The 22826-nt window shown below is 38.2% G+C and overlaps 1 protein-coding gene across 1 annotated transcript in view; it reads right to left on the minus strand.

Moving 5' to 3' along the window:
* The window catches only part of LOC150077440 (tetratricopeptide repeat protein 17), a 204521-nt gene that overhangs the window by 59457 nt on the left and 122238 nt on the right, over nucleotides 1-22826 (minus strand). Inside the window, exons 8-9 of the mRNA XM_090385905.1 lie at nucleotides 19181-19347; nucleotides 3227-3399 (exon numbers count right to left, since the gene is read on the minus strand). Coding sequence (XP_090242031.1) covers nucleotides 3227-3399; nucleotides 19181-19347 — 340 coding nt within the window. The remainder of the gene's footprint in view (nucleotides 1-3226; nucleotides 3400-19180; nucleotides 19348-22826) is intronic.

Below are 22826 nucleotides of genomic sequence, written 5' to 3' on the forward strand. Positions count from 1 at the left end.
ATTACCTAAGTCATTAATTTTAAATATTCAAAACAATATGCATTATCATTTTTTTTTCTTCATGTGTGATTTTATGAAAATTATTTTGTGCTCAGTTTCGTTTTCGATATTTAAAGTTTTATTGTTATTTATACTGTTATTATTATCGAAGATGTTCCATTTAATATTTGTTCATCATTCGCAGATTGCATTTCTTAATTGTTGTTAATTAAGCCAATCAGTATTAACAAGATATTGCATAGTATCATAGATGGTTTACAAGCCGCAAGCTAATCTCCGTTAATCCAAATCTGTTCATTATTGCAAATTCTTTCTGTGTGTACTCAATTTAAGGAACATCCACCAAAAGTGTAACATATTTCGGCTGTTATAACTTAAAATATATGGTACTTAACTTTGCTAATAATGTCTAATTTTCTGATATGGTTCTGTTCTCTTCTCCTTTAACAATACTCAATAAAAGAAGTCTGGGGATGTTAAATCAGAAGACCTAGAGACCAAAGTCCTTGTGATATGATTCGATAGCACGAAAACCTAATTTTTGACTATAAGACTTCGTTTCCAAGTTTTGGTTTGGTTCGGTTTTTTGGCACATGCGCAGTTAAGGCTATAATGCGCCAAGTCCAACGTTTCCATGGAAGATTCCGCTAAAAAACACGATGTTCGATGGTAGGCCATAAGTACACCTCTTCTGGTTTGAACTGGATTATTAGGGTTTAAGTATGCCATGTTCGGGTTCGAACGTTTTGTTTTAATTTCTCCGAGTCGTAGAATAGAAAAAAAAAAAAAAAAAAAAATTTCCATTCTACTTTGAGATAACTGTGATATTACTATATGTTTTAAACAACGTTTCCACAAAAGCCTTTGTAAGAAGGGTGTTGAAAAGTTCGTAGCTTGAGTATGAAGGGCTTATTTGACGAGACTGGTAACATGTTACTTCTCAACATAGTCCCCTTTGAAGTCAATACACTTTTGCCACCGATGCTGTAATACTCAAGAAGTTTTCTCTTGGGCCTCAGAAATTCATCCGCTGAAGCAATTACGTCACTGTCGGTGGCAAAATGGATGCCGGCCAGGCATTTTTTGAAATTAGGAAATAGGTTAAAGTCCGATCGTGCTAGATCTAGTGAATATGAGAGATAGTCCAAGATTTCAAAAAAAATGCAATCATGCAGGGCAGCCATGGCAATGAGGCGCCTCCGTAGCCAGGTGGGAAGGAGCAGCGGTGCGTAGCACACGCTTCTTGATTAGACCGGGGTTCGAGCCCGTCACCACCAAATACTGAGGATTCGAAAAGGTCAGGGAATGACCACTGCATATTCCCGGAGCAATATGGCCTTAGTTGCTAATGCTCCTAAAAACCAAATAACCAACCAACCATGGCAATGATAGACTTATGAGCAGATGCGTTGTCCTGGTAGAACAAGACTCCATTGTTGAGTTTTTCATGGTGTTTGTCTTTGATGTTTTCACGCAAGTACCTCACATGGTTTGAGTAATATGCCCCTGTGACTGTTCGGCCTTTCTGAAGTTAATCCACAAGCAGCATTCAATCAGTATCCCTAAAAACCGATGCCAACACTTTGTCAGCAGAAAGAATCGACTTGGCATTCTCAGGAGGGGTGGAAGCACTGCGTTTCCATTGTTTGGACTGCTACCTTGCCTCTAGTCGGAAGTGATGGACCAAAGTCTCATCCACGGTCACAAACCTTACAAGGAAAGTTTCTAGATATGCTTGAAAATGATGGAAATGTTCACTTGACAACTTTTGGGCGTTTTGAACTGCTGTCAATGTTGTTGTTGTAATATGACTTTTAGGAGCATCAGTGTTGATATAATATTGCTTCATATATGCTATCTGTAAATTGCGTGTGTTCTGAGATCGATTTTTTGTTTCCTGGACAAAATCAAGAGTTTTCGGGAGAGAAAAACCATGTTTCCCCGCCTGAGACCGACTAACTCAGCCACGTTATGAAAAAGGCCCATAAAAATTCCTCACGTCATCGACGGCACTTGAACTCAGGTCATTCCCAACCAGTGTGGGGGAGGACGGCAATTCTACCAACTGTGCTACCCACGAGGGCTGCATTCAAAGACTTTGGGACCCATCGTACTGACATCTTCATAGCGAGAACCTCTCTTATTATGTGATACATACGTTCAGACGAGATGCCGAAAACGCTAGCAATGTACCGAACTGTCACTTGTCGATCAGTTATCACCAGATCATCCACACTGTCAACAACTTCTGGAGTTGTGGACGTTGAAGGTCTTTCACCACGTGGGTTATCTTCCAGGCTCTCCCTCCTTCATTTAAATTCTGCTGCCCTCTCTTAAACATGGAATAGGAAGGGGCCTCTCCCCACCAATGTTGTAACCATATCCTCATGAATTGCCTTTGGCGTTAGTCCCTCTTTTTTCCAAATATTGGATGACTGATTTTGTCCATCTTTCCTCATTCATACAACTTTGTTGACTTCAGGACTTATAATTAAAAAAAAAAAAAAACTTTATTGAAACTGCATGGATCTTAGTGTGCCTAACTATAACAAGAAATACATTAAGTACAGAAATTTTAACACTGTAACACTACCCTTTCATACTCTGGCCACGAACATTTCGAACGGCCCCCGTAGTGGTCTTCCAATTCTAATGAATATTTAACGTTTTTCTTCAGAAATACTGCTTCCAACAGTAATATTATTTTTCGTTTAAATTGAAAATAAAAAAAAGCCTTACATACGCATACGAACAGATTGCTTTCGAAAGGCAAACTCCAATCTGTGCTCCGCGAGAATAATAAAACTGGACCGCCTACAATCGTACAAGATGAACTTTTTAAATAAAAAATAATTATCAGGATGATAATTAACAAAAGCCACCAGAATTGCAGTATCGCTTATCTAAAGGCGCCTGAAATGTCTTACACTTTAGGTGAATAGAATTCCATATGTCCAGGATACATCACGGGCAATTTATTGATGAATGTTATATTTAGTTAGGAAGCACCTCATACAGTAAATACTGTTTCTCCCCTCCTATTCCTGTTTCTTATCCCCACCCCAAGTTCTTGGCATTCAAAATGGCTGTCGTATTAATAATTGAATTTTTAAATTACAACTTTCTTATAATAAATTACTTGCGACTCGAAATCACTGATCTGCACTGTATCTTAATTATGTATCTCTAATTTCGAAAGTTATGAACGTTGACACTGATCTGCCACCTTAGCTGCCATCTTCTGACCAAGTCGTCCAGCGCGAGACTCCACGGCCTGAATCAACTGGAGATTTAAGCTCAAGTCCACCTGCGCCTGGGCCCCTTGATGGTAAGCCTCTCTCCGCATATTGCAACTCAGCACGGTATGCCCATTTTGTTCAAACTGGAAGCAGTCTTGTCCTAATAAAATAAAATAAATTAACGAATTAAAACAAATTATCTACAGGCAATTAAAATAAGTGTTAAAATTTGAAATAGTTAATATTATACTATTTATTATTACCTGCTTTGCCAAACGATTACAGCGAAAATTCGCTATAATGACAATCCGCAATAGTCGTTATGATCAGATTAATGGTTAAGAATACATAATAAAATAAATCACAAAAAAATAAAAAAATTGTAGGCGATATTTTTTCTATTTTTTACGTTTCTCCCTTGTTTCCACACTTCAGTTCATGTATCGGCGCGAATATTTTTATAGGCAAACAAATTTCGATATTTGAGAAAATTAAGAGTTTCTCGTTCAGAAAAAAGGATTTGATTTCGCTAAATAACAATATATTTAATTTCTTTAGAGTTATAGTCTGATTTCTAATGGGTCTACAGTGTGATGTATCGAAAGTATAGTGTTCTAAAATATAATTTGAGGATAATGTCGTACAATTTGTGCACAATACCTCAGTGTACGTATTTGTGAATAAAGTGTTATTGTTAAGTGGTTCCTATAGTTTCGGACAAATCCGCGTTAAGTACTCTGTGATGTTGCACAATATTGTAAAGTCAGTCGATGTAGATAGTGTGGGTATTATGTTGTTTGATTGGCCCCTTCATTACTGGGAGGCTCAATCACCAGGAAAGAGCTTCCCAGCATTCGTCCACTGGCACGAAGAGTCCGGCCAGGATATAGAAAGACATATGACGAGTTGTCCACACTCTTGCAGGAGCGAGAGTGGAGAGGGGCCAAGAGAAGAGACAGGAAAGTGGAAGACCGGAAAGACAGCGAGGGAATGACAGAATGTGAGGCATCCCCCCAGAGAAAAGGAGCAAGAAGAGTGCTAGATGCAGTTGAGAAAGTCGTGAAGGAGGCCAATGGGTAGGGAGAAGAGAACAAATTCAAATTAAAGAGTTAGAGATCGCTCAGCGGCATCAGCGGAGCTCCTAGTTGGATGGCCCCTAAGGATCATCCCTTCCCAGGGGTGGGCCCTGTACCAGCAGTAAGAATGGGTTAGGAGCCCAATTTGCAGTTTCCTGACTGGGAATTTCCAGTGCTCAGTGTATGTGTATCACTTCTGTAAAAGATAAAAAATAATACTTTAAAATTTACAGTATGGTGCTTACCCATGGATCTTTGCAACAAGGAGTGAAGAGCTGGCTTAGCTCCGCCCACTGGTTCTCAGTGATTAGGCGATCTGTTCCTTATTTAAAACCAGCCGCAAAGGGGAAAATCGTTTCCCAATTTTAAATCAGCGCCAAAGGAGGAAAAATAGTTTCAGGGTTTCTCCCATACCCTTTGGCGCTGGTTTAAAATCGAAAAACGAAGATACATACAGGAATGGATCGTCCAATCACTGCGAACCAGTGAGCGGAGCTTGGACAGCTCCTCACTACTTGTCACAAAGATCCATGGGTAAGCACCATAAAGTGAATTTCAACCAAAAAACAATAATAATAAAATGTTAAATATAATAGCGATTACAACGTTTATCAGTGCTGTTTGGTACACATTTGTCTCTTTTTAAAAGTCTTTTGAATAGATATCAATTAAAAATTAGGGATATACAAAAAAAAAAAAAAAAATGAGGAAGAACTCGAGATAGTTCCAGAGTTCACAATACTGAAACTTCCAAGGTATATCCACCAAGGTTTTTGTAATCTACGGTATTGAACTTGTCACAGACCTTTTTCTACTATCTGCCTCATCATTCCTACTCCTATAGTATCACGAGATACTCAGATTCCTCCCTGTATTTAATGTCTGGTCCCCCTAGCTTATCTATTTATTTTGAATTTATTTTAATATTTTTTTGTAGTTATTTAAAATGTAATATGTCACTCGCAGATTACGCCAAAAGTAGAATACTGTATGGCAATAATACAGTTAATTTTCGATTTGTTGAAGCTTCATCGTAATTAAGAAAAAGGATGTGATAGAAGAGGGTAAACAAAAGCGGAATCTCGAGGTCAAATTTGAAACTCCGTACTTAAATGAAGCTTCGGCTGTGATTTAAAAATAATATTACAGTACTTGTATTTCTTTTTAAAAGTAGATAAAACCGTGGCTAATGTACTGTCTTGCTGAGCTAGGAATTATAATACCGTGAGTCACAATATTCTTTTTCTGTTTTTATGTATTAGAGTTCATTAATTTCTCTAAACTAATTAAAAGTTTGCATTGAAAGAAATTTTAAAAATTCTTTCTTTCTTATCGAAGTATTTCCATCATCTAAGACTTTGGATTTAAAAAAAAAAAGTGTCGTATTAGGGTTATCCCGAGAACAACCTCATCCACCCATGTGTGTTAGGCTTATAATTTTCATGATCTGTGTGTGTTTTCCTGTCGGTGTGCCATTTTTTGCTGGATGAAACACCGCTGTTTTGTGAGAAGCCTTGCTATAGACGACTAAGATCTACTAATTCAGCCACAAAATGAAAAAAAGCTCATGACCGTTCCTTGCGCCATTGACCGAGTTCGAATCTGGCTCTTTCCACCGAGTGTGGAGACGATGGTGATTGTAATCACTGTACTGTCCACGAGGACAGACTTTGGGGTAATATCATCCGTAACGGAAGTTAAACGGATTACAGACGAACCATCTAACCTGTATTAAATGGATGTAGAGGTATTAACTACTGCATTTAATTTCCTTGGAACATTAAGTCCGGAATGAATATTTTCAGCAAGGCAGCTCAGCTTTGTGAATGGAACAATGAATATAGACGAGACGAAGCAACAAAGGAAACTACAATAAGCTCTTTAAAATACGGGAACTGAGGAGTGGGCGATTTTAAAATTTTCCGGATTTTAGAGATATTGGTTGGGCAGTTTCAGAGGGGCACATTTCAATAAGTATTAATCACAAACAACTGAACTTATTTACATCCGTAAACATTTATGATAACTATCTTGTTCATTCATCTGTTTTTGCAGGCAGCAGAATTTAAACTGTACGGATAATGCAATGGACTTAATTTGCACAATAGAGTAAACTTAATTTTGTAACGAGTTGCTCTGATATTCCAATACTTTCGGTAGATAGCATTAGCTGTATTACAACTTCGAAAAATAATTTCGTATACCACATGCCAGCTCACATCGAATTACTTCTTTACGACTGCTAGGTCTGCGTCTGATATTGTCACTACAAACCGCCTAATAAGGAGGGAGAAGGCAGTTCTGAATCAGTCTGTCATAGCAGTCTCAAATTTAAACATGTGGCAATTTACCTTTTGTTGAGACATCTGTTTGAAAATAATGCAATACCATTGCAAACGAAGCGTGTGTTTCTGTGAGAATTAAGACCGTTGCATTATCTAGGTAGTTTAAATCCTGTTAACCACAAAACAGATAATAGGACACAACAGTCCTGGCAGCATCTTATAAAGCAAGAAATGCCTCACTCTCCTCCTTTTTTTTTTTTTCATGGATTCCAAAAGACAAATGCGATCGTTGATACAAGTGCCGAATTGTTTTCGTAATATTTACAGATTTTAGCCCTTGTAGATGATTGTAGATTTTAGCCCTTGTAGATGATTGTAGATTTTAGCCCTTGTACACTTGGTATGATCACTGTACTCAACACACCGGGTGGAAAAGACCTGATTTCGAAATCCGTCAATGACGTGAGGAATTTTTATGGCTCTTTATTTTACAATGTGGTTGAATTAGTCGGTTTCAGGCGAGACTAGCTTGGTCCTCTCCGGAAACTAGGGTTTTTCGTAAAACAGACAGAAAATCGACCACAGAACACATGCAATTTACAGACATTATAATGTACACTGAAAGGAGAGAATTCATGGAACACCTGGTTCCTGGGCAACGCGATGCTGTCACCCCTCTCGCTAGTGGACAAACCCACCGCTTGGCAGGTATATAGATACACTGCATTCGGGTAGACGGTAATTCGATGTCATTGTGGATAAACGTTGTGAGTTAACCGACTTTGAAAGAAGGATGACAGTGAGTGCCCGACGCATGGGTCACTCTATCTCGGAGGTGGTACAGAAATTGCACTACCCCATTCGACAGTATCAAGAGTGTATCGGGAATATGCCATTTCCGGAATAACATCTTATTGTGTACAGCACTGTGGGGGGAGAAAGGTAGTGGATGAGCGTGGCCGTCGAAGTCTGTCTCATATTGTTTCAGCCAACTGGAGAGCAACAGTGGCACAAATCATCGCCGACTTCAACGAGAGAGGTGCCAGAAACATCTCCACCAAGACCATCAGGCGATCATTATAAGCAATAGGTTATGGGAGCCACCGACCCACCAGAGTGCCATTGCTAACACGAGGACAAAGTACTCTACGTCTCAACTGGGCGAAAGAACATTGGCACTGGACCTTGGATGATCGGAGACGGGTCTCCTGGTCCAATGAGTGCCATTTCCAGTTATTTTGAGCTTATGGGAGGGTGAGTATCTGGCGGAAACCGCACGAGGCTATGCACCTGTCATGTCAACAAGGCCTGTTCCGGCAAGTGGATGGTCGGTAATGGTTTGAGCAGTGGCGTAGCTACCATGTAGGCAGGCAAGGAAATTGCCTCCGGGCCCGGCGTTTTTGGCGGTCTCCTCTTTTTGCAATTTTCATTAAGTAGGGGCCCGAACATGTTCTTTGCGTCCGGGCCCGAAAACGGGTAGCTACGCTACTGGGTTTGAGGCGTGTTCAACTGGCACGTATAGATGCATCTCTGAACGATCTAGGTTACATGTCCATCCCTTGCAGACCATCTGCATCCCTTCATGGTCACGTGCACCCACAGGACAATGCACTCTTCCAGCAGAAAAATGTGCCGCCCCACAGAGCCGTGGTAACTAGAACATGGTTCAAAGGGCATTCCACAAATTTTACCACCATGGAATAGCCTCCTCGTTCACCAGACATGAACCCTGTGGAGTATCTTTGGGATGGTATGAAAAGGTCCATTCGAACTTTGGATCTTCCATCCAGGAATGTGACAGAATTGTGGACAGAGGTGCAGCAAGTGTGGATGGAAATACCTGTGGAAAGCTTTCGTGAACTAGTGGACTCAATGCCTCGTCGTCTAACAGTCTTATCCGGGGGAAGGTGGGCCTACTATTTACTAGGTAGGTATCCCATGATTTCTCTCCGCTCTGTGTATGGTCTAAATCGCTGATGTGCTATTTTTTTTTTTTTTTTTTTTTTTTTTGTAAAATGTACTGGATTTTAAAGAATTCAGAATTCTATAATGGTGGATTTTGCAGAGTTTACTGTACATCATTGTCATAAATTTCCATGTCAAATTAAGCTATTTTTAAAATGTTATAGCCATTGGGTATTGGTTATGGATTTGCTTATTGAAGCAAAAACAATAACAAGATTACTCAAAAATTACATAACTATACAAGAACTGGCTGTCCACATGCACTATGCTACTAAAGGTCATGAGGCACTTCTCTGATCGCAGGAAACTGTGTTTAATATGAAGTGCGCAAATATATTAAGTGCGTAAATATAATAAAAGCTTATAAATTAGTTAGCCCTGAATTCATTTCCCACATATAAGCCAAAACAAGAGGCCCTCGTGGTAGAATCGTCGCCCTACCCACACTGGGTTTTTAGACCAGAGTTAAAATCCCGTCAATGACGCGGGGAATTTTTATGGGCCTTTTTCACAATGTGGCTGAGTTAGTTGGTCTCAGGCGAGAGTTGTACGGTTTTTTGTTCTGGAAACTCGGATTCCTCGTCAGGAAACAAGCAAATCGAAAGGAGCCCTTGGAAAGACATAATAGTTTCAGAGGGTTGATAATCACATGCCATGTGGGGGAAAATATGTGTGCATGCTATTGCTCAAGAATTCCACATTCCCCAGTTGACAACTGGGGACGTTCTGAAGAAATGGATGTCCAGAGGTGAAAAAATGGCAAAGTGGGCTCAAAATGTTGACTGACAGGAACTATTGTGAAATAGGGATTATCTATCTACCAACTAGATCACGGACAGAAAATCTGAGTTTAGTGCTGTGTGCAGCCATAGCAAGCGTGTTTTAATGACGCATAGAGAGCGACATTTCATGAATTTACGTGAAAGAGCTACAGCCTACAAGCTTTTGATAACAAAAATAATTAATATCATTGATTAGCATGGTGCAAGGTAAATTCATTGTAAATCTGTCCTGTGGAACAACAAGTCACACTACACGCTCTTCCGCGTCTGATATGTGTTTGAATATAGAAGATACCTGAAGAACTGTTGCTACCTGAATGTGCTGTCCCAGCTGTGAAGCTTACAGATGTCATCGTCGAGGGAAGGGGTGTTTCTCACTAGATGGACTAGGTTGTGATGCATGGAATGATTGCTAAATCATACAGTGATGCTCTGAGCAATTCTGTTGGCCCTACATTGTCATGGAAGCATCTCAAAGCAGGGACAGTAAACATGTGGTTTGAAGAGAATAACAGTGGAACATTTAGTGGCCAACATGAAGTGGAACGCAGAATTAAAGTAAAGCCAAGATGGTCATCTTCGTTACAGGAAAAGACTGACCAGCATTAATTTCTTTGAATAAAGGTATGTTTTTTTCATCACTATAAATGTCTCATAACGTTTGGTAGAACAACACTCATCGGATGCTACATGTTCTAAAACAGTGAGCAAAAGTGTGCTACATTGGACTCTGCCAATACTGCATGACATTAAATTTTGGATGGTTTACCAAACTCATTTGTTATGCATAACCTAGGCAAAAATTATATGGAAATTTTTGAAATAGCTGCTTGATAGAGTTGTGTCGAGCAGCTATTAAAAACATTTGCAGACATCCTCCTGTCTGCACATGACAAGTTTTGTCTGTTCCTTTTGCTTGTACTGCCAAACAAAGAAATCCAAGGTTCTGGAATCAAAAACCTTGCAACTACCACCGGTGGTCGACTAACTCAGGAGATCACATCTGATGAGTATGGGCTTGGCACACCCAGGGTCCTGAGCTGGATATCATCATTCTTCTTTCTTGGTGATTCCTTTTTACTTCTGACTCTCTCAGGATAACTAAGAATTTTTTTTTTTTTTTTTTTTTTTTTGGCTGCTGCAGCATAAGCCTCGGGCTTTCTTGCACCATGTGGCTAATAATAATTATTATTATTATAACTCGGCCATGGTTTGAACAGAAAAAAAAATCCTTAAAAGTTCCTTACATCATTGATGGATTCGAAAAGGGACCGTTTTTCATGCAATGTGGAACGACATAATTAAAATAGCTGTACTACACGCAAGGGCTATGCTAGAATGTACAGGCAGTGACTGCTTTTTGACACATGTTCAGTTAGTTTGTGGAGTTGCGAAAGTTAGAAGTGCTTGCTCTGGGTCTTTGTGACCTATTTCTGTACTGTACATCTTTTCTAATTTTATGGCATCCACAACGAGACATACTTCAGTAACTGCCGAATGTTCTCGAAGAACTAGAACCAATCACACACTGCAGTTTGATAACAGGAACCCTCTACTTAAATTTCCCTCATCATGTGCAAATCTGATATTTACTCTACTTTCAGTTGCGGAATTTTGAAATGAGTTGTACAACAGCAAATGACTCTGTCGAATAGCGTACATACATTTACTTATCCTTCTCCACAAATTAACCACGGGGGCTCACATCTGGTGAGTATGGGCTTGGCAAACCCAGGGTCCTGAGCTGGATATCATCATTCTTCTCTTTCTTGGTGATTCCTTTATACTTCTCTCTCTCTCTCTCAGGGGGTAACTCGGGGAATTTTTTTTTTTTTTTTTTTTGGCTGGTGCAGTATAAGCCTCAGGCTTCCTTGTACCATATGGCTAATAATAATAATAATAATAATAATAATAATAACTGAATGCCCTTGCATGAGGAATGATGTTATAAATACGTACGCACCTTCACGAGAACACATGTGATGATGAAAACAGACAGGCATTGCTCGTAATTTGTTGTTGCAAGAGTTTTGAAACTTTATTAAAATAACTCATTGGTGGCATGGCATTGGCTGTCAGTAAAGTAATCTGAATGTGATACAATACGATCACGAATATACAAATCTTTACTGTGGAGAAAGAAAAACTCTGGAAGATGGCCCTTGACCAGCAAGCTCACAGTGTCATAGAAAGTATTCCCTTGACAGACGTTATTAAGATGGATCAGGATAACAGATTATTAATAAAGTTTAATTCTGTGTTCAGGTATAGTCAGCTTATCTGAAAAGAGACATTGAGCTTGAAAGGGTCCAAAGACAGAAATTCGCATGTCGAGATTGGCAAAAGGGTGACAGATGAGGAAAGACTGCAATTATGTAGGCTACAGAGCTTGGCAACCAGGCACCTCAGCTGTGATCAGATTGAGATTTACAAGGCTCTGAGAGGAGTTAGTAAAATGAACAAAGACAGAGTTTTCACTGTTATAAGAAATTGCAGAACTCAGGGAAAAATTCAAATTACAGGGGAAGAAGTTAAGACTAGATTGTAGGAAGTTTTCTTTTAGCCAGCTAGTTGTTCATTGCTGCAACGGGCTGCCTTCACAGGTACTTGAGGGTGACAGTTTGAATAAATTCAAAGGTGAGCAGTTACCTATGTGAGGAGGGAAGCAAATAATTTGTATTTTCTTATCTACTTGTTTTTTTTTTTTTTTTCCTGCCAGTGGAGCAAAAGCCTGTAGCTCCTGTGCAATATATGGCTGTTACTACATGGCTAAATAAAATTAACAGAACACAGAAAATGTGGTGTAACTCATGAAGCTCTCTAGTTGATGCAGGACAAAATTTGGTATGGTAGTGTACCATGGAATAATGATGAAATGAGACAGCAAAAAACTCTGGCCAGACATAAGGGAATGTATGGGGTTATTCAAGAATTACCAAAAAGGACACATTACAGAAGTCGATACAATATTCACAAAAATTTGGATACATCATCAGTACAATGTACGATTCCCTCCAATGGCTAAACAAGCATGACAGTGAACCTCACTCAATATATAAGGGTGTCTATAACGTTCAGTGGTAACAAACCCGTCTTCTACCAGCCCATTTTTCTCACCAAGTGACTGAGGAGTTGGCTTTCAATGTGATGCTCAAGGGGATCCCACACGTTCAATCGGATTTAAGTCTATGATTGTGCTGGCCACAGCAGTCATCTGATACCTTGTTTTAAAATATTCTTCCACTACTTGAGCTCTGTGCAGTGGCATTGACACGCACGAAAAGAAAATCTGGGCCAACTGCACTGCACCCCTAAGTTGCACATAGCGTTCAAGGATCTGTTCTCAGTACCTCTGTGCAGTTATGGTATCCCAATCAAAACCATGAAGAGGAGTGCGGCTGTTAATCATTGTTCTGCCAACACAAGAATGGCACCTCTACCATAAGTGAACCTCACTCAATATATACCAATGAGCCAAAACATTATAACCACCTACCTAATATGATGATGGTCCTCCACGTGCATCCAAAACAGCTCGTTCCCAGGGAGGCATGGACGCAACAAGATTTCTAAATGCATCTTGTGGTATCTGATACCAACATGTAACCAGCAGATCCTTTAACTCCGGTAAGGTTGAGACGCAGCAAATCGGAGTTACTGTTCCAACACAAACCACAGATGCTTGATGGGATTAATGTCTGGGGAATTTGGAGGCCAGGGCAATACCTGGAAGTCTTCATGTTACATGAACCAGTCTCAAACAATCTGGGCATGGTTCATTATCCTGCTGAAAGACGGCACTGCCACAGGGGAAGACCGTTGTCATGAAAGGGTGTACCTAGTCAGCAATGATGTTTAGGTAGGTGGTAGTCACCAGAGTGCCTGGCACGTGGATGACTGGACACAGGATATCCCAGCAGAACATCACCCAAAACATGACACAGCTGCCACCAGCTTGTCTCTGTCCCATGGTGCATCCAGGTGCCATCACTTTCCCAGGTAAACGATGTACACGTACCCGGCCGTCCACATGGTGCAACAAGAAATGTGATTCATCGGACCAGATGACCTTCGAATCACTCAAGTTCCAGTTTTGATGCTTGCGTGCCCATTGTAGGCACTGTCACCGGTGAACTGTGGTTAGCTTGGGCACTTGGTGCAGCCTGTGGCTATTCAGCCCCATTTTCATCAGGGTTTGATGTACTGTGTTGTGACACATTACTCCCGTCACCAGCATTCCAATTACCAGTGAGTTGAAACACAGTCACCATTCCGTTGCCATGTACCATCCGGGAGCCTTTGCTTACCTTGAGCATCGGTGAACCGTGGTCATCCAACACCTCACCGGCGGTTTGTGGGTTTTCCTTCATCTGACCACTTTCGGCAGGTACATAACAACGGCTGACCATGAGCATCCAACCAGCCATGCTGTTTTGGATATGCTCTGACCCAGTTGTCTGGCCATTACAATTTGGCCTTTATCAAACTCGCTGGAGTCTGCTGCCTTTCCCATCTGAAGAACAAGAGTAACACTGATTAACTGAGCTCAGTATCAGGTGTTTTTGATACCATGTCCCAACCCACACACGAGCCATAGTTCACCTGTAGTTGCTTCAATTTTCATAACGACTTGCTGGTCATGTTTTGGCTCATCAGTGTATAAGGGTGTCTATAAGATTCAGTGGTAACAAATCCCATTCTTCTACTAGCACAGGCCTTAGCTCACCAAGTGACTGAGGTGTTGGCTTACAATGCAATGCAATGCTCAAGGCCATCCCACACATGTTCAATCGGATTTAAGTCGAGTGATTGTGCTGGCCACAGTTATATGATACCTTCAGTTTCAAAATATTCTTCCACTACTTGAGCTATACGTAGTGGCGTTGACTCACATGAAAAGAAAATCTGGGCCAACTGCACCCCTAAGTTACACATAGGGTTCAAGGATCTGTTCTCAGTACCTCTGAGAAGTTATTGTATCCCAATCAAAAATGTGGAAGAGTGCAGCTGTTAATCATTATTCCATCCACACAAGAATGGCACCTCCACCATGAGTGTCCCTTTTTCTAATGTTGGATGGACAGTACCACATCCCTCATCTCCAAATGACAAAGTCTAGAATCTGTTTGTAGGCCAAAATGGGACGTATCAGAGAAAAGAAGTATACCCCATTTGCCAGGGCTCCAAGTCACATTTTTGGCACCAGTTTTGATAAGCTCAGTGGTAGTTTGGTTAATGGGACAAACCACTGACTTCCTTGCATAGAGCACTTGAATTGTGACTTCTTAACAATCCGGTTGGAAATGTTTTCACCCGTTGCTGCAGCAACCTCGAGAGAGTTGGTGACAAGACATCAGAGGGTTCTGTCTTACTGTTAGACCCAGATAGCAGTTTGTGCTGGTTGACATAGCCTACAGGTGACTTTTTCCAACTCTTCTTGTAACGGTTCGTCTCCCATAACTGCCTCCATTGTGCTGAGACAACATTGCATGACACATTAAGCCAATGTGCCACCTCTAGAAGTGACTGCCCAGCTTCAAGTCATCCAAGTGACGTAATGATGGCAAAACAGTTTGCCACCATTACATCACTTGGGTACCTACCCACCCACTGAAGAAGGGCCAAATAGCCCTGAAACGGTGCCGTCTGGGTAGTGGTATCCACTGAGAATAAGTAACAACATTCTCCTTCGGGTGAAGTGTTACTTATTCGAAGTAGTGCAATGTCATGGCAACTCGTCATGAAGGTATTCACAATATGAGATGTAACTTAAACGATGCCGCTATTGCAAATTTGCTAATATATTTAGCTGTGTATAAATGATGCAATTGCACTAAAATTTCAATTGTGTTCAATTGATTTTTTACTGTAATGTAATATTTTCGATTTTTTAATTGTTTTCAATCTAATTTTTTACTGTAATGTTATATTTGTTTTAATTTCTGGAGAGTATCATACAGAACTGTTCTATGTATCATATTGAGGTTAACTTCTATTATTCTTTTACAAACTATTGTATTTCTAATAAATAAAAAATTCTTTCAAAAAACAATTTTTTTTCTTTCAGAATTCCAAAATTCTGAATTTCGGTATAAATTCAATACATCATTTTTTTTGTGTGATAATAAAATTATCACAGAAAAAATCCAAAAAGTAGTAAATGATTCCATTTTGTTTAAATCAATTAAAATGGCTGCAACTGCTAATGTTATTTACTGCATTTTGCTTGAATGGTCTTAATTTAGTAAGTTGACTATATCAGTGTACAACCTACACTGTCCTTGAAAGGAAGTGAAAGTTACAACTGGATGTTATAGTTGTTTAAAGGAAAGGCTATTATGGCTTTAGAGAAAATGTTCCAGCAACTGCCTGGTAGTCACTTACAGAACATGAGAGTGCTCTGGTGCTTCTTTCCTAGTTCATACAATCACTAGATCCCAACTCAACTCAGAACATTTATCGAATAAGACTATTAATGCCATCACATGCATGGACTTACTTCTGTTCTCTATCCAGGAACTAAGGGATGCCAGCTAGTTTGCACAGCTCAATATACTAGACATTACTGTCATTTTGAGAAGTCAATATTAGAGCAAACTGCTGCTATTCCGAAGATTCCACAATATTATGGCGGCACTTGTAAAATTACTCACTGATAACATATTGTTACCACTGAACAGATTTCAGAATAATTATGCTAATAATAACTGGAGTGATCAGGAGCTATCAGTTATGCTCAATCAAGGTATGGAACATAGCTACTGATTTGTTTCTTTTAGCAATTTCTTATTTAATAATTTAAATAGTTACTAAAATAGTTTCTCTAAACAAAAAACTAAATTTAAAAAACTCTGCTTACTTATAATTTGCATATTTAGGTACTCTAGTAATACAATTTTCAAAATAAGTCAGTTTCCAAATTATGGTTAACTACTTGCTTTCTTTGCTAACAGATAAATAATATAAGAAATAAGCACACTACTCTGCAATGAATAATTTGTGATATTTTGTGGTAATCTGGAGGAGGGGGGGAAGGTTAAAAATAAAAGTTTAAAATTGTAAATTTCAATCTTAAACAGCAGATATACAAAGCTAGTAATATATATATATAACTATTGTTTAAAATATCCAAAATTATGTTCATTTAGCATGCAAAACAGTGTGCTTACTTCTTATATTAATAGAGCCTGTATCCATAACAATGTCCTTCTGATCTTATAGTTATAAATAAATTTTAAATAATTAGCACATGTCTACAGTGGGATGTTGATAATCTGGATTAATTAAAAATTGACTGGTTTCAGAAAAATTGACTCCTGACAGATAATTAATTTATCTTTTTATTTTTTCCAATGTTGAAAAGTGCAGCTTTCTCCAATGCATATACTAGGAGGCCTAACTTAAACACTGCTTCATTTATGTATTTAAGGGTTAAGTAATTTAAGTATACAGTATTTTTAAAGAATTTAAAAATAACCAAGTAAGAATATAAATGTAACCAATCGTATTCATGACTGAATGCTCTAATTTTGACCAAGTTGCCAAAAGCAGATACACAGCTAGTTATATATGCAAAGTCTGAATATTTCAGCCTGTCAAACCTAGTTAAGAGGGGTGCAAATAACCACTTATCCCTTCTTATTAAATGCACAATATGACTAAACACAATTCAGCCCAAAATTTAGATTTCTTTTCCTGTAAGTTTCATGCAAACACGTCTGAACATCAAAAGCAGTGCCGTACCTAGATGTCTGTTGGCCCCAGGCGAAATTTTCATCTTGGGGCCCCCTCACAAAAAAAGGTGGAATTTGTAAAATTGAAAAAAAAAAAAAAAAAAAATCTTGTTCTATTGACATAATGGCTAATCCATTAATTCTTTCTTGGCCAATTGTTGCTCATGAATATGTTTTAATCATTTTGAGTTTTGAATACTCCTATTTCCAGATGCAACCAGCATCTGTCCAAGCAGCCTGTAATTGGCAATGCTAATAATATTCGAAGAGAAATGATGATGTTGGGATATAATTCAACTAACAAATAAATGTCAATAGTTGCAAGCAACCAAATCTTTATTATCTTTTAAAACATGTTGCAAAGATTGGATTTCTTGATGTAACTCTTTGGCATCAATTTCGCTGCTCCCGTCTTTGCCAGTGAGAATTCCTTCAAGGTGTTGACATTTCATTTCTATTGCACTTTAAAATAAATTCATGAAGTTTTCTGATTTTAGAATAAGATGAAAAGATGAGGATATTTCATTCATCTGATCAAATATTTCTTGTAAGCAAACGATAGCTACATTGATCAATATATTAAAAAATTCCATTTCAAACCTTTTGGTTGGATCAACAGATGTTCATCTGATGAAGTTTCATAGGTAAACTCATGCTTTTTTCCTAAAAACTTGCACTTCTGGTAACACTAACGATACTTCCAACTCAGTTGCAATGTCTATAGCTTTATCCATGCACAATTTAAATCCTGATGGTCTAAATTAATTTAGTTGACTAAGAGCACCTTCTATCAATATAACTGCAGTGTTCATCTCAATTGTACTACTTTGTATGGCATTACTAACTTTATTTATAATACTCAATGTTTCATACCAAACAACTACACTTATAATAAATTTAAAAGTAGTAATTTCTGTTAACAAACCTTGTATTTCAGACTGCAATATTACATATTTTCCTTTGGCCCGTTCCTTGATTTTATTTAATGCAGTTGCCATATCTCTTAACTGATATTGTTACATTCAGAGCAAAAAAAGCAAACAGTTTTAAATGTGAATCTGCATTATTGTGGGTTTTTGTTGCATTAAAACTAGGTTTAAATAATAAAAATAGGCAAAAATTAATTTCATTTAACATCTGATTATAAAATAAATAAATTTACTGCAATATAAATGAGGCAATATTGATTTTTTTTTGTATAATTAAAGTATTATATTAAGAAACAACCATTTTTTTATATTTAAAAAAATTAAAATATCATCGGAATTTGGGCCCCTTACATTCCGGGCCCCAGGCGAATGCCCAGTCCACTCGTACCTAGTTACCGCACTGATCAAAAGGTAACTTTTTGCCCAATAACTAATAACATAACAGCAGAAAATGCTAACATGATTTGTATACTCTTTAAAGAGCAATATGTCACTGGTCTTGAACACTTCATATTTGGGTATTACCATATCATATTGCATAAACAAGTCCAAAAATTAAAGCTATGTTATATTCTTAAAATATTTAAAATGATGTGAAATAAAGTGGTATATAGGTGATAGTTGTCTGTCAGTTCCTTAACTGATTTGCACAAATGATGCTTTAGATGATCCAAATTTGACTAATCGACATCCCACTGTACACCCAACCATAAATAATTAAGATAACAGACAGCACATATCACATTTTTGCTTACAAAAAAATAAATAAATAAACAGTGCAAGGTGTGCATAAATTCTGCACAAAGATAAGGTAGCAAACAAAAATAACAATTTTGAAGCATGCAAAAAAAAAAAAAAAAAAGATCAACATAAATGACAGTAAATATATGAGCATAATATTAAACAAGCTTCTCTAATGAACAAAAATATTTACAAGTCACAAATAAGCAACATGAAAAAAGGGGGAAAAATTAAATTTTAATAACTCAGTTTTGAGAATAAATAACACTACACTGTAATGTAGCAACAGAAGTGCTGATTTCTTTTCATGCAAAAATGAAGAGGTAGCCAGCATAAACACTTGATATATGCCACTGTCAGGAAGGTGGTACCACAGTCAAAAGAACAGGTAACACACAACATTCATTCTTTTGGGTACAGGAATCAGTACCTCGACCATCAAGGCTTTCCCGAATCTTTTGCTCTTCATATTCTAACCTCTGTTCTAATTTTACTTCTGGAGGAGCCTGTTCACTGAGCAGCTTCTCGTGCTGGTGCAGCCAAAATTCATGCTGTTTTTGGTATTCTCGAAGCTCTGCTAGAGTCCTCTGTAAAGAACTGAAAAAAGGAAAAAGAATACTTATATGCTGTTACTGATATGTTCCTAAACTGTCAAATTTAAACTAATGAATGACAAGAATATCTTAAAATATGAGAGAGGATTGAAAAGTAATGCCTCTTAGCTCATAACTTAAGCACTACTGTCTTAGCAAGTTCCAACTAGATTCTACACATATCTAATAATTAAATTTTTTTATTAAAATAATCTAATAACAAAATTATATTAAAATAAAATTATAATAAAAATTATTTAGTAAATTTTACAATGGTTGTTACAAGATCTGCCTTGAACACTTCGTCAGAGGGTATCATGACTCATAAGGAAATAGCTGATGACGATTTCTGAGTCATGATTTTATCCCTTTCAGAACCAGTGGCATGTATTCCAAGGTCGACCTAGTGGACAATCATAGCTAACCTAGCGATTCTTTTCTTTGTCACTGTTGTATGGAGTGTACCGATCTTAAGTTAAAATTTGGTGCATTGCTAGAACAATTTGAGTCACTGAAAAAACAGGTGCTTGCCCTCAAGAATAATGTAACTGGGAGCAAACTACTATGATTCCAAAGGACTTAGTTCTATTAGGAGACTCCATTGTCAGGGAAATGGGAAATATTTTTTGTAATAAGGATAGATGGACTAGAACCATCGTATGTCTGCCGAGAGCAACAATTAATGATGTCACCAACAGATTTCTAGATTTTAAGGGGGGGGGGGAAGTTAATAGAATATTATTATTCATGTGGGGACTAATGAAATTAAGCACACATGATCTGGTGATTTGTTAGACAAATATAGGACCATGCTGAAGAAATGCTGCAAGTTAGGTTGCAATGCCTGTCAATTCTGGACAGACATAATAGGAGGGATTATATGCTGAAAGCCTTGTGGATTAACTCAAGGCTTGAAGGACTCTGCAAGGCTTTTGGGGGGAAATTTTTATCAGCCCGCACTTGTAGGTAGAAGGAATCTGTTTTGTAGAGATGGGATATATTTAAACAAAGGTGGTGCAAGGATTTTTGTCAGTATTATTGAGGATACCTTAAAGGTTCAGGGAAACTACTAGTTTGGGGGACAAGGGCAATATAGATACGCATTTATCTGATAATACTGGTCAAAGTAATGCTTGCAGATACCTCAAGAGTTCTTGTTTGTTACTGCAACAGAACATATTGGCAACAGTTCTGAGGGCAGAAACGTTTCAAATGAGCAGGTAGCTAATACCAGGGAAGCAAGCTTAAATAACTTTAAGGGGCATGTCATACAGTAATGTCAAAAGTGTTGTCAATAAAATGAGTGAATTCAAACTGCTGGTAAGTAATGCTGACATAATAGGGCTTATGGAAACATGGCTACCTGGAGATAGAGGATAATGAGTTTCAGTATGGTATGTATAATGTCTTTAGGAAGGATAGGGCAGATAGAAGGAGTGATGGGGTTGTGCTTCTTATCAAAAGCAGCCTGAGAATGATGAAAGCTTTCCCAGATTCAGATGTTTCGAATGCTAGTATAGAATCTGTATGGTGTGAGATAGTTGGAAGCAAAGGTATAATGAGAGTGGGAGTAATCTACAGGCCAGATGATTGTGAAGATTATGACGAGCCTCTACATGCAAATGGAATGGGCAAGTAAGCGTGAATGTCTCATTATGGGTGTTTTCAATTTGCCTCTTAATGGGAAGGAAACTCCACATGGGGAACAAAATTTTTAAATCAACTAGATGATTTTTATTTGTATCAACATGTCACAGAAAATACTAGGAAAAAGAATATTCTAGATCTCATCATCACCCATGACCCAGATGACATAATGATAGTACATGAACCAGTAGCTGAAAGTGATCACGGAGTTCTATGGTGGACGATGAAAAGACCGGTAGCAGTAGTAAAAGGCAAAGGAATGGGTTATAATTTCAGAAAAACTGTTATTGTTATTTAGGAGCATTAGCAACTAAGGCCATACTGCTCCGGGAATATGCGGTGATCATTCCCTGACCTTTCCGCCTCCTCTGTATTTGGTGGTGACGGGCTGGAACCCTGGTCTAATCAAGAAGCCTGTGCTACGCACTGCTGCTCCTTCCCACCTGGCTACGGAGGCACCATTTCAGAAAAGGAAATTACAATGCCTTAAGGTGCTACATGGCCTCTATTAACTACAATCTACTCTAATAACTCACAGAAAGCGAATACAATTGAATTATGGTATACTTTTAAAACATTAATCACAAAAGCCTTGAATGTGTATATACCATTGAAAAAAATACTCCACAAGGAGGATTCCAAGTTGGATGAACAATGAAGTTGCCAGATTACTTGAGCAGAAAAAGATGGCATGGAAAAGTTTCGAGCAATAAAAAGTACCGAAGCCTATAACAGCTACAATCGATCTGTAATAGTGCCACAGAAAAGGTTAGGCTGGCAAAGACAGATTATGATAAATTGCTGGCAAAGAGTGGCAATAAGGAGTTATTATTAATTTTTTATTATTATTAGCCATATGGTGCAAGGAAGCCTGAAGCATATGCTGCACCAGCCAAAAAATTCCCGAGTTACCCTGAGAGAGAGAGAGAGTCAAAAGGAATCACCAAGAAAGAGAAGAATGATGATATCCAGCTCAGTTCTTCACATATAAAATGCAAAGAGGACAAACCAGATTGGACCCTTATGTAATGGACGTGGGATAGTATTAGATACCCCAGCTGATATTGCAGATGAACTCAACAATTACTTTATATCTATATTTACAGAAGAAAAAAACTTTTATGTCAAAGAGAAATTATGGGAGTGAAGTTGAAAAATATGTAATTAATGATATTGAAATTTCACATGATTATTTAATATTAAAATTTCGAGCCTATAGGCCATTAAGGCTCCTAGGGGTGATGGCACATACCATATAATCTTAAGAGAGGCGGCAAGTGAGTGCATTGAACCATTAAGGCTAATTATGAGAGCATCACTGGACTCGAGGGTGATTCCGTTGGATTGAAAAAGTGCCAGGTATCTCCAATACATAAGAGCGGTTCTAAGAGTGAAGTGGGATATTACCAACCTGTCAGTCTAACTTCAGTTGTAGGGAAAATCATGGAGGCAATGATCAAGGGTGGAATTCAGGCTCATTTAGATAGAAATGGATTTCCGAAGGATACTCAGCATGGTTTTGTGAAGGGAAAATCATATTTAACAAATCTGGTTAGCTATTTTGACAGGGTCACTCATGAGTTGAATTTAAAAATTAGGGAATAATTTCAACATTGTTTATTTAAATTTCAGCAAAGCATTTGACTCAGTCCCACATGATCAGTTACTTTATAAGCTGGAACAGGTTGGAATCACAGGGAAAATCCTTAGATGGATATCAGGATGGCTTCAGGGCAGAGGGTTGTGATAAATAGTTATTCCTCAGATTGGGTTGATGTAAGAAATGGGGTTTCCCAAGGATCAGTATTATGACCACTGTTTTTTTGAATTTCATAA

This window comes from Mastigoproctus giganteus, chromosome 12, assembly GCF_048544385.1.
Source record: "Mastigoproctus giganteus isolate SK-2022 chromosome 12, ASM4854438v1, whole genome shotgun sequence".
Taxonomy (NCBI): domain Eukaryota; kingdom Metazoa; phylum Arthropoda; class Arachnida; order Uropygi; family Thelyphonidae; genus Mastigoproctus; species Mastigoproctus giganteus.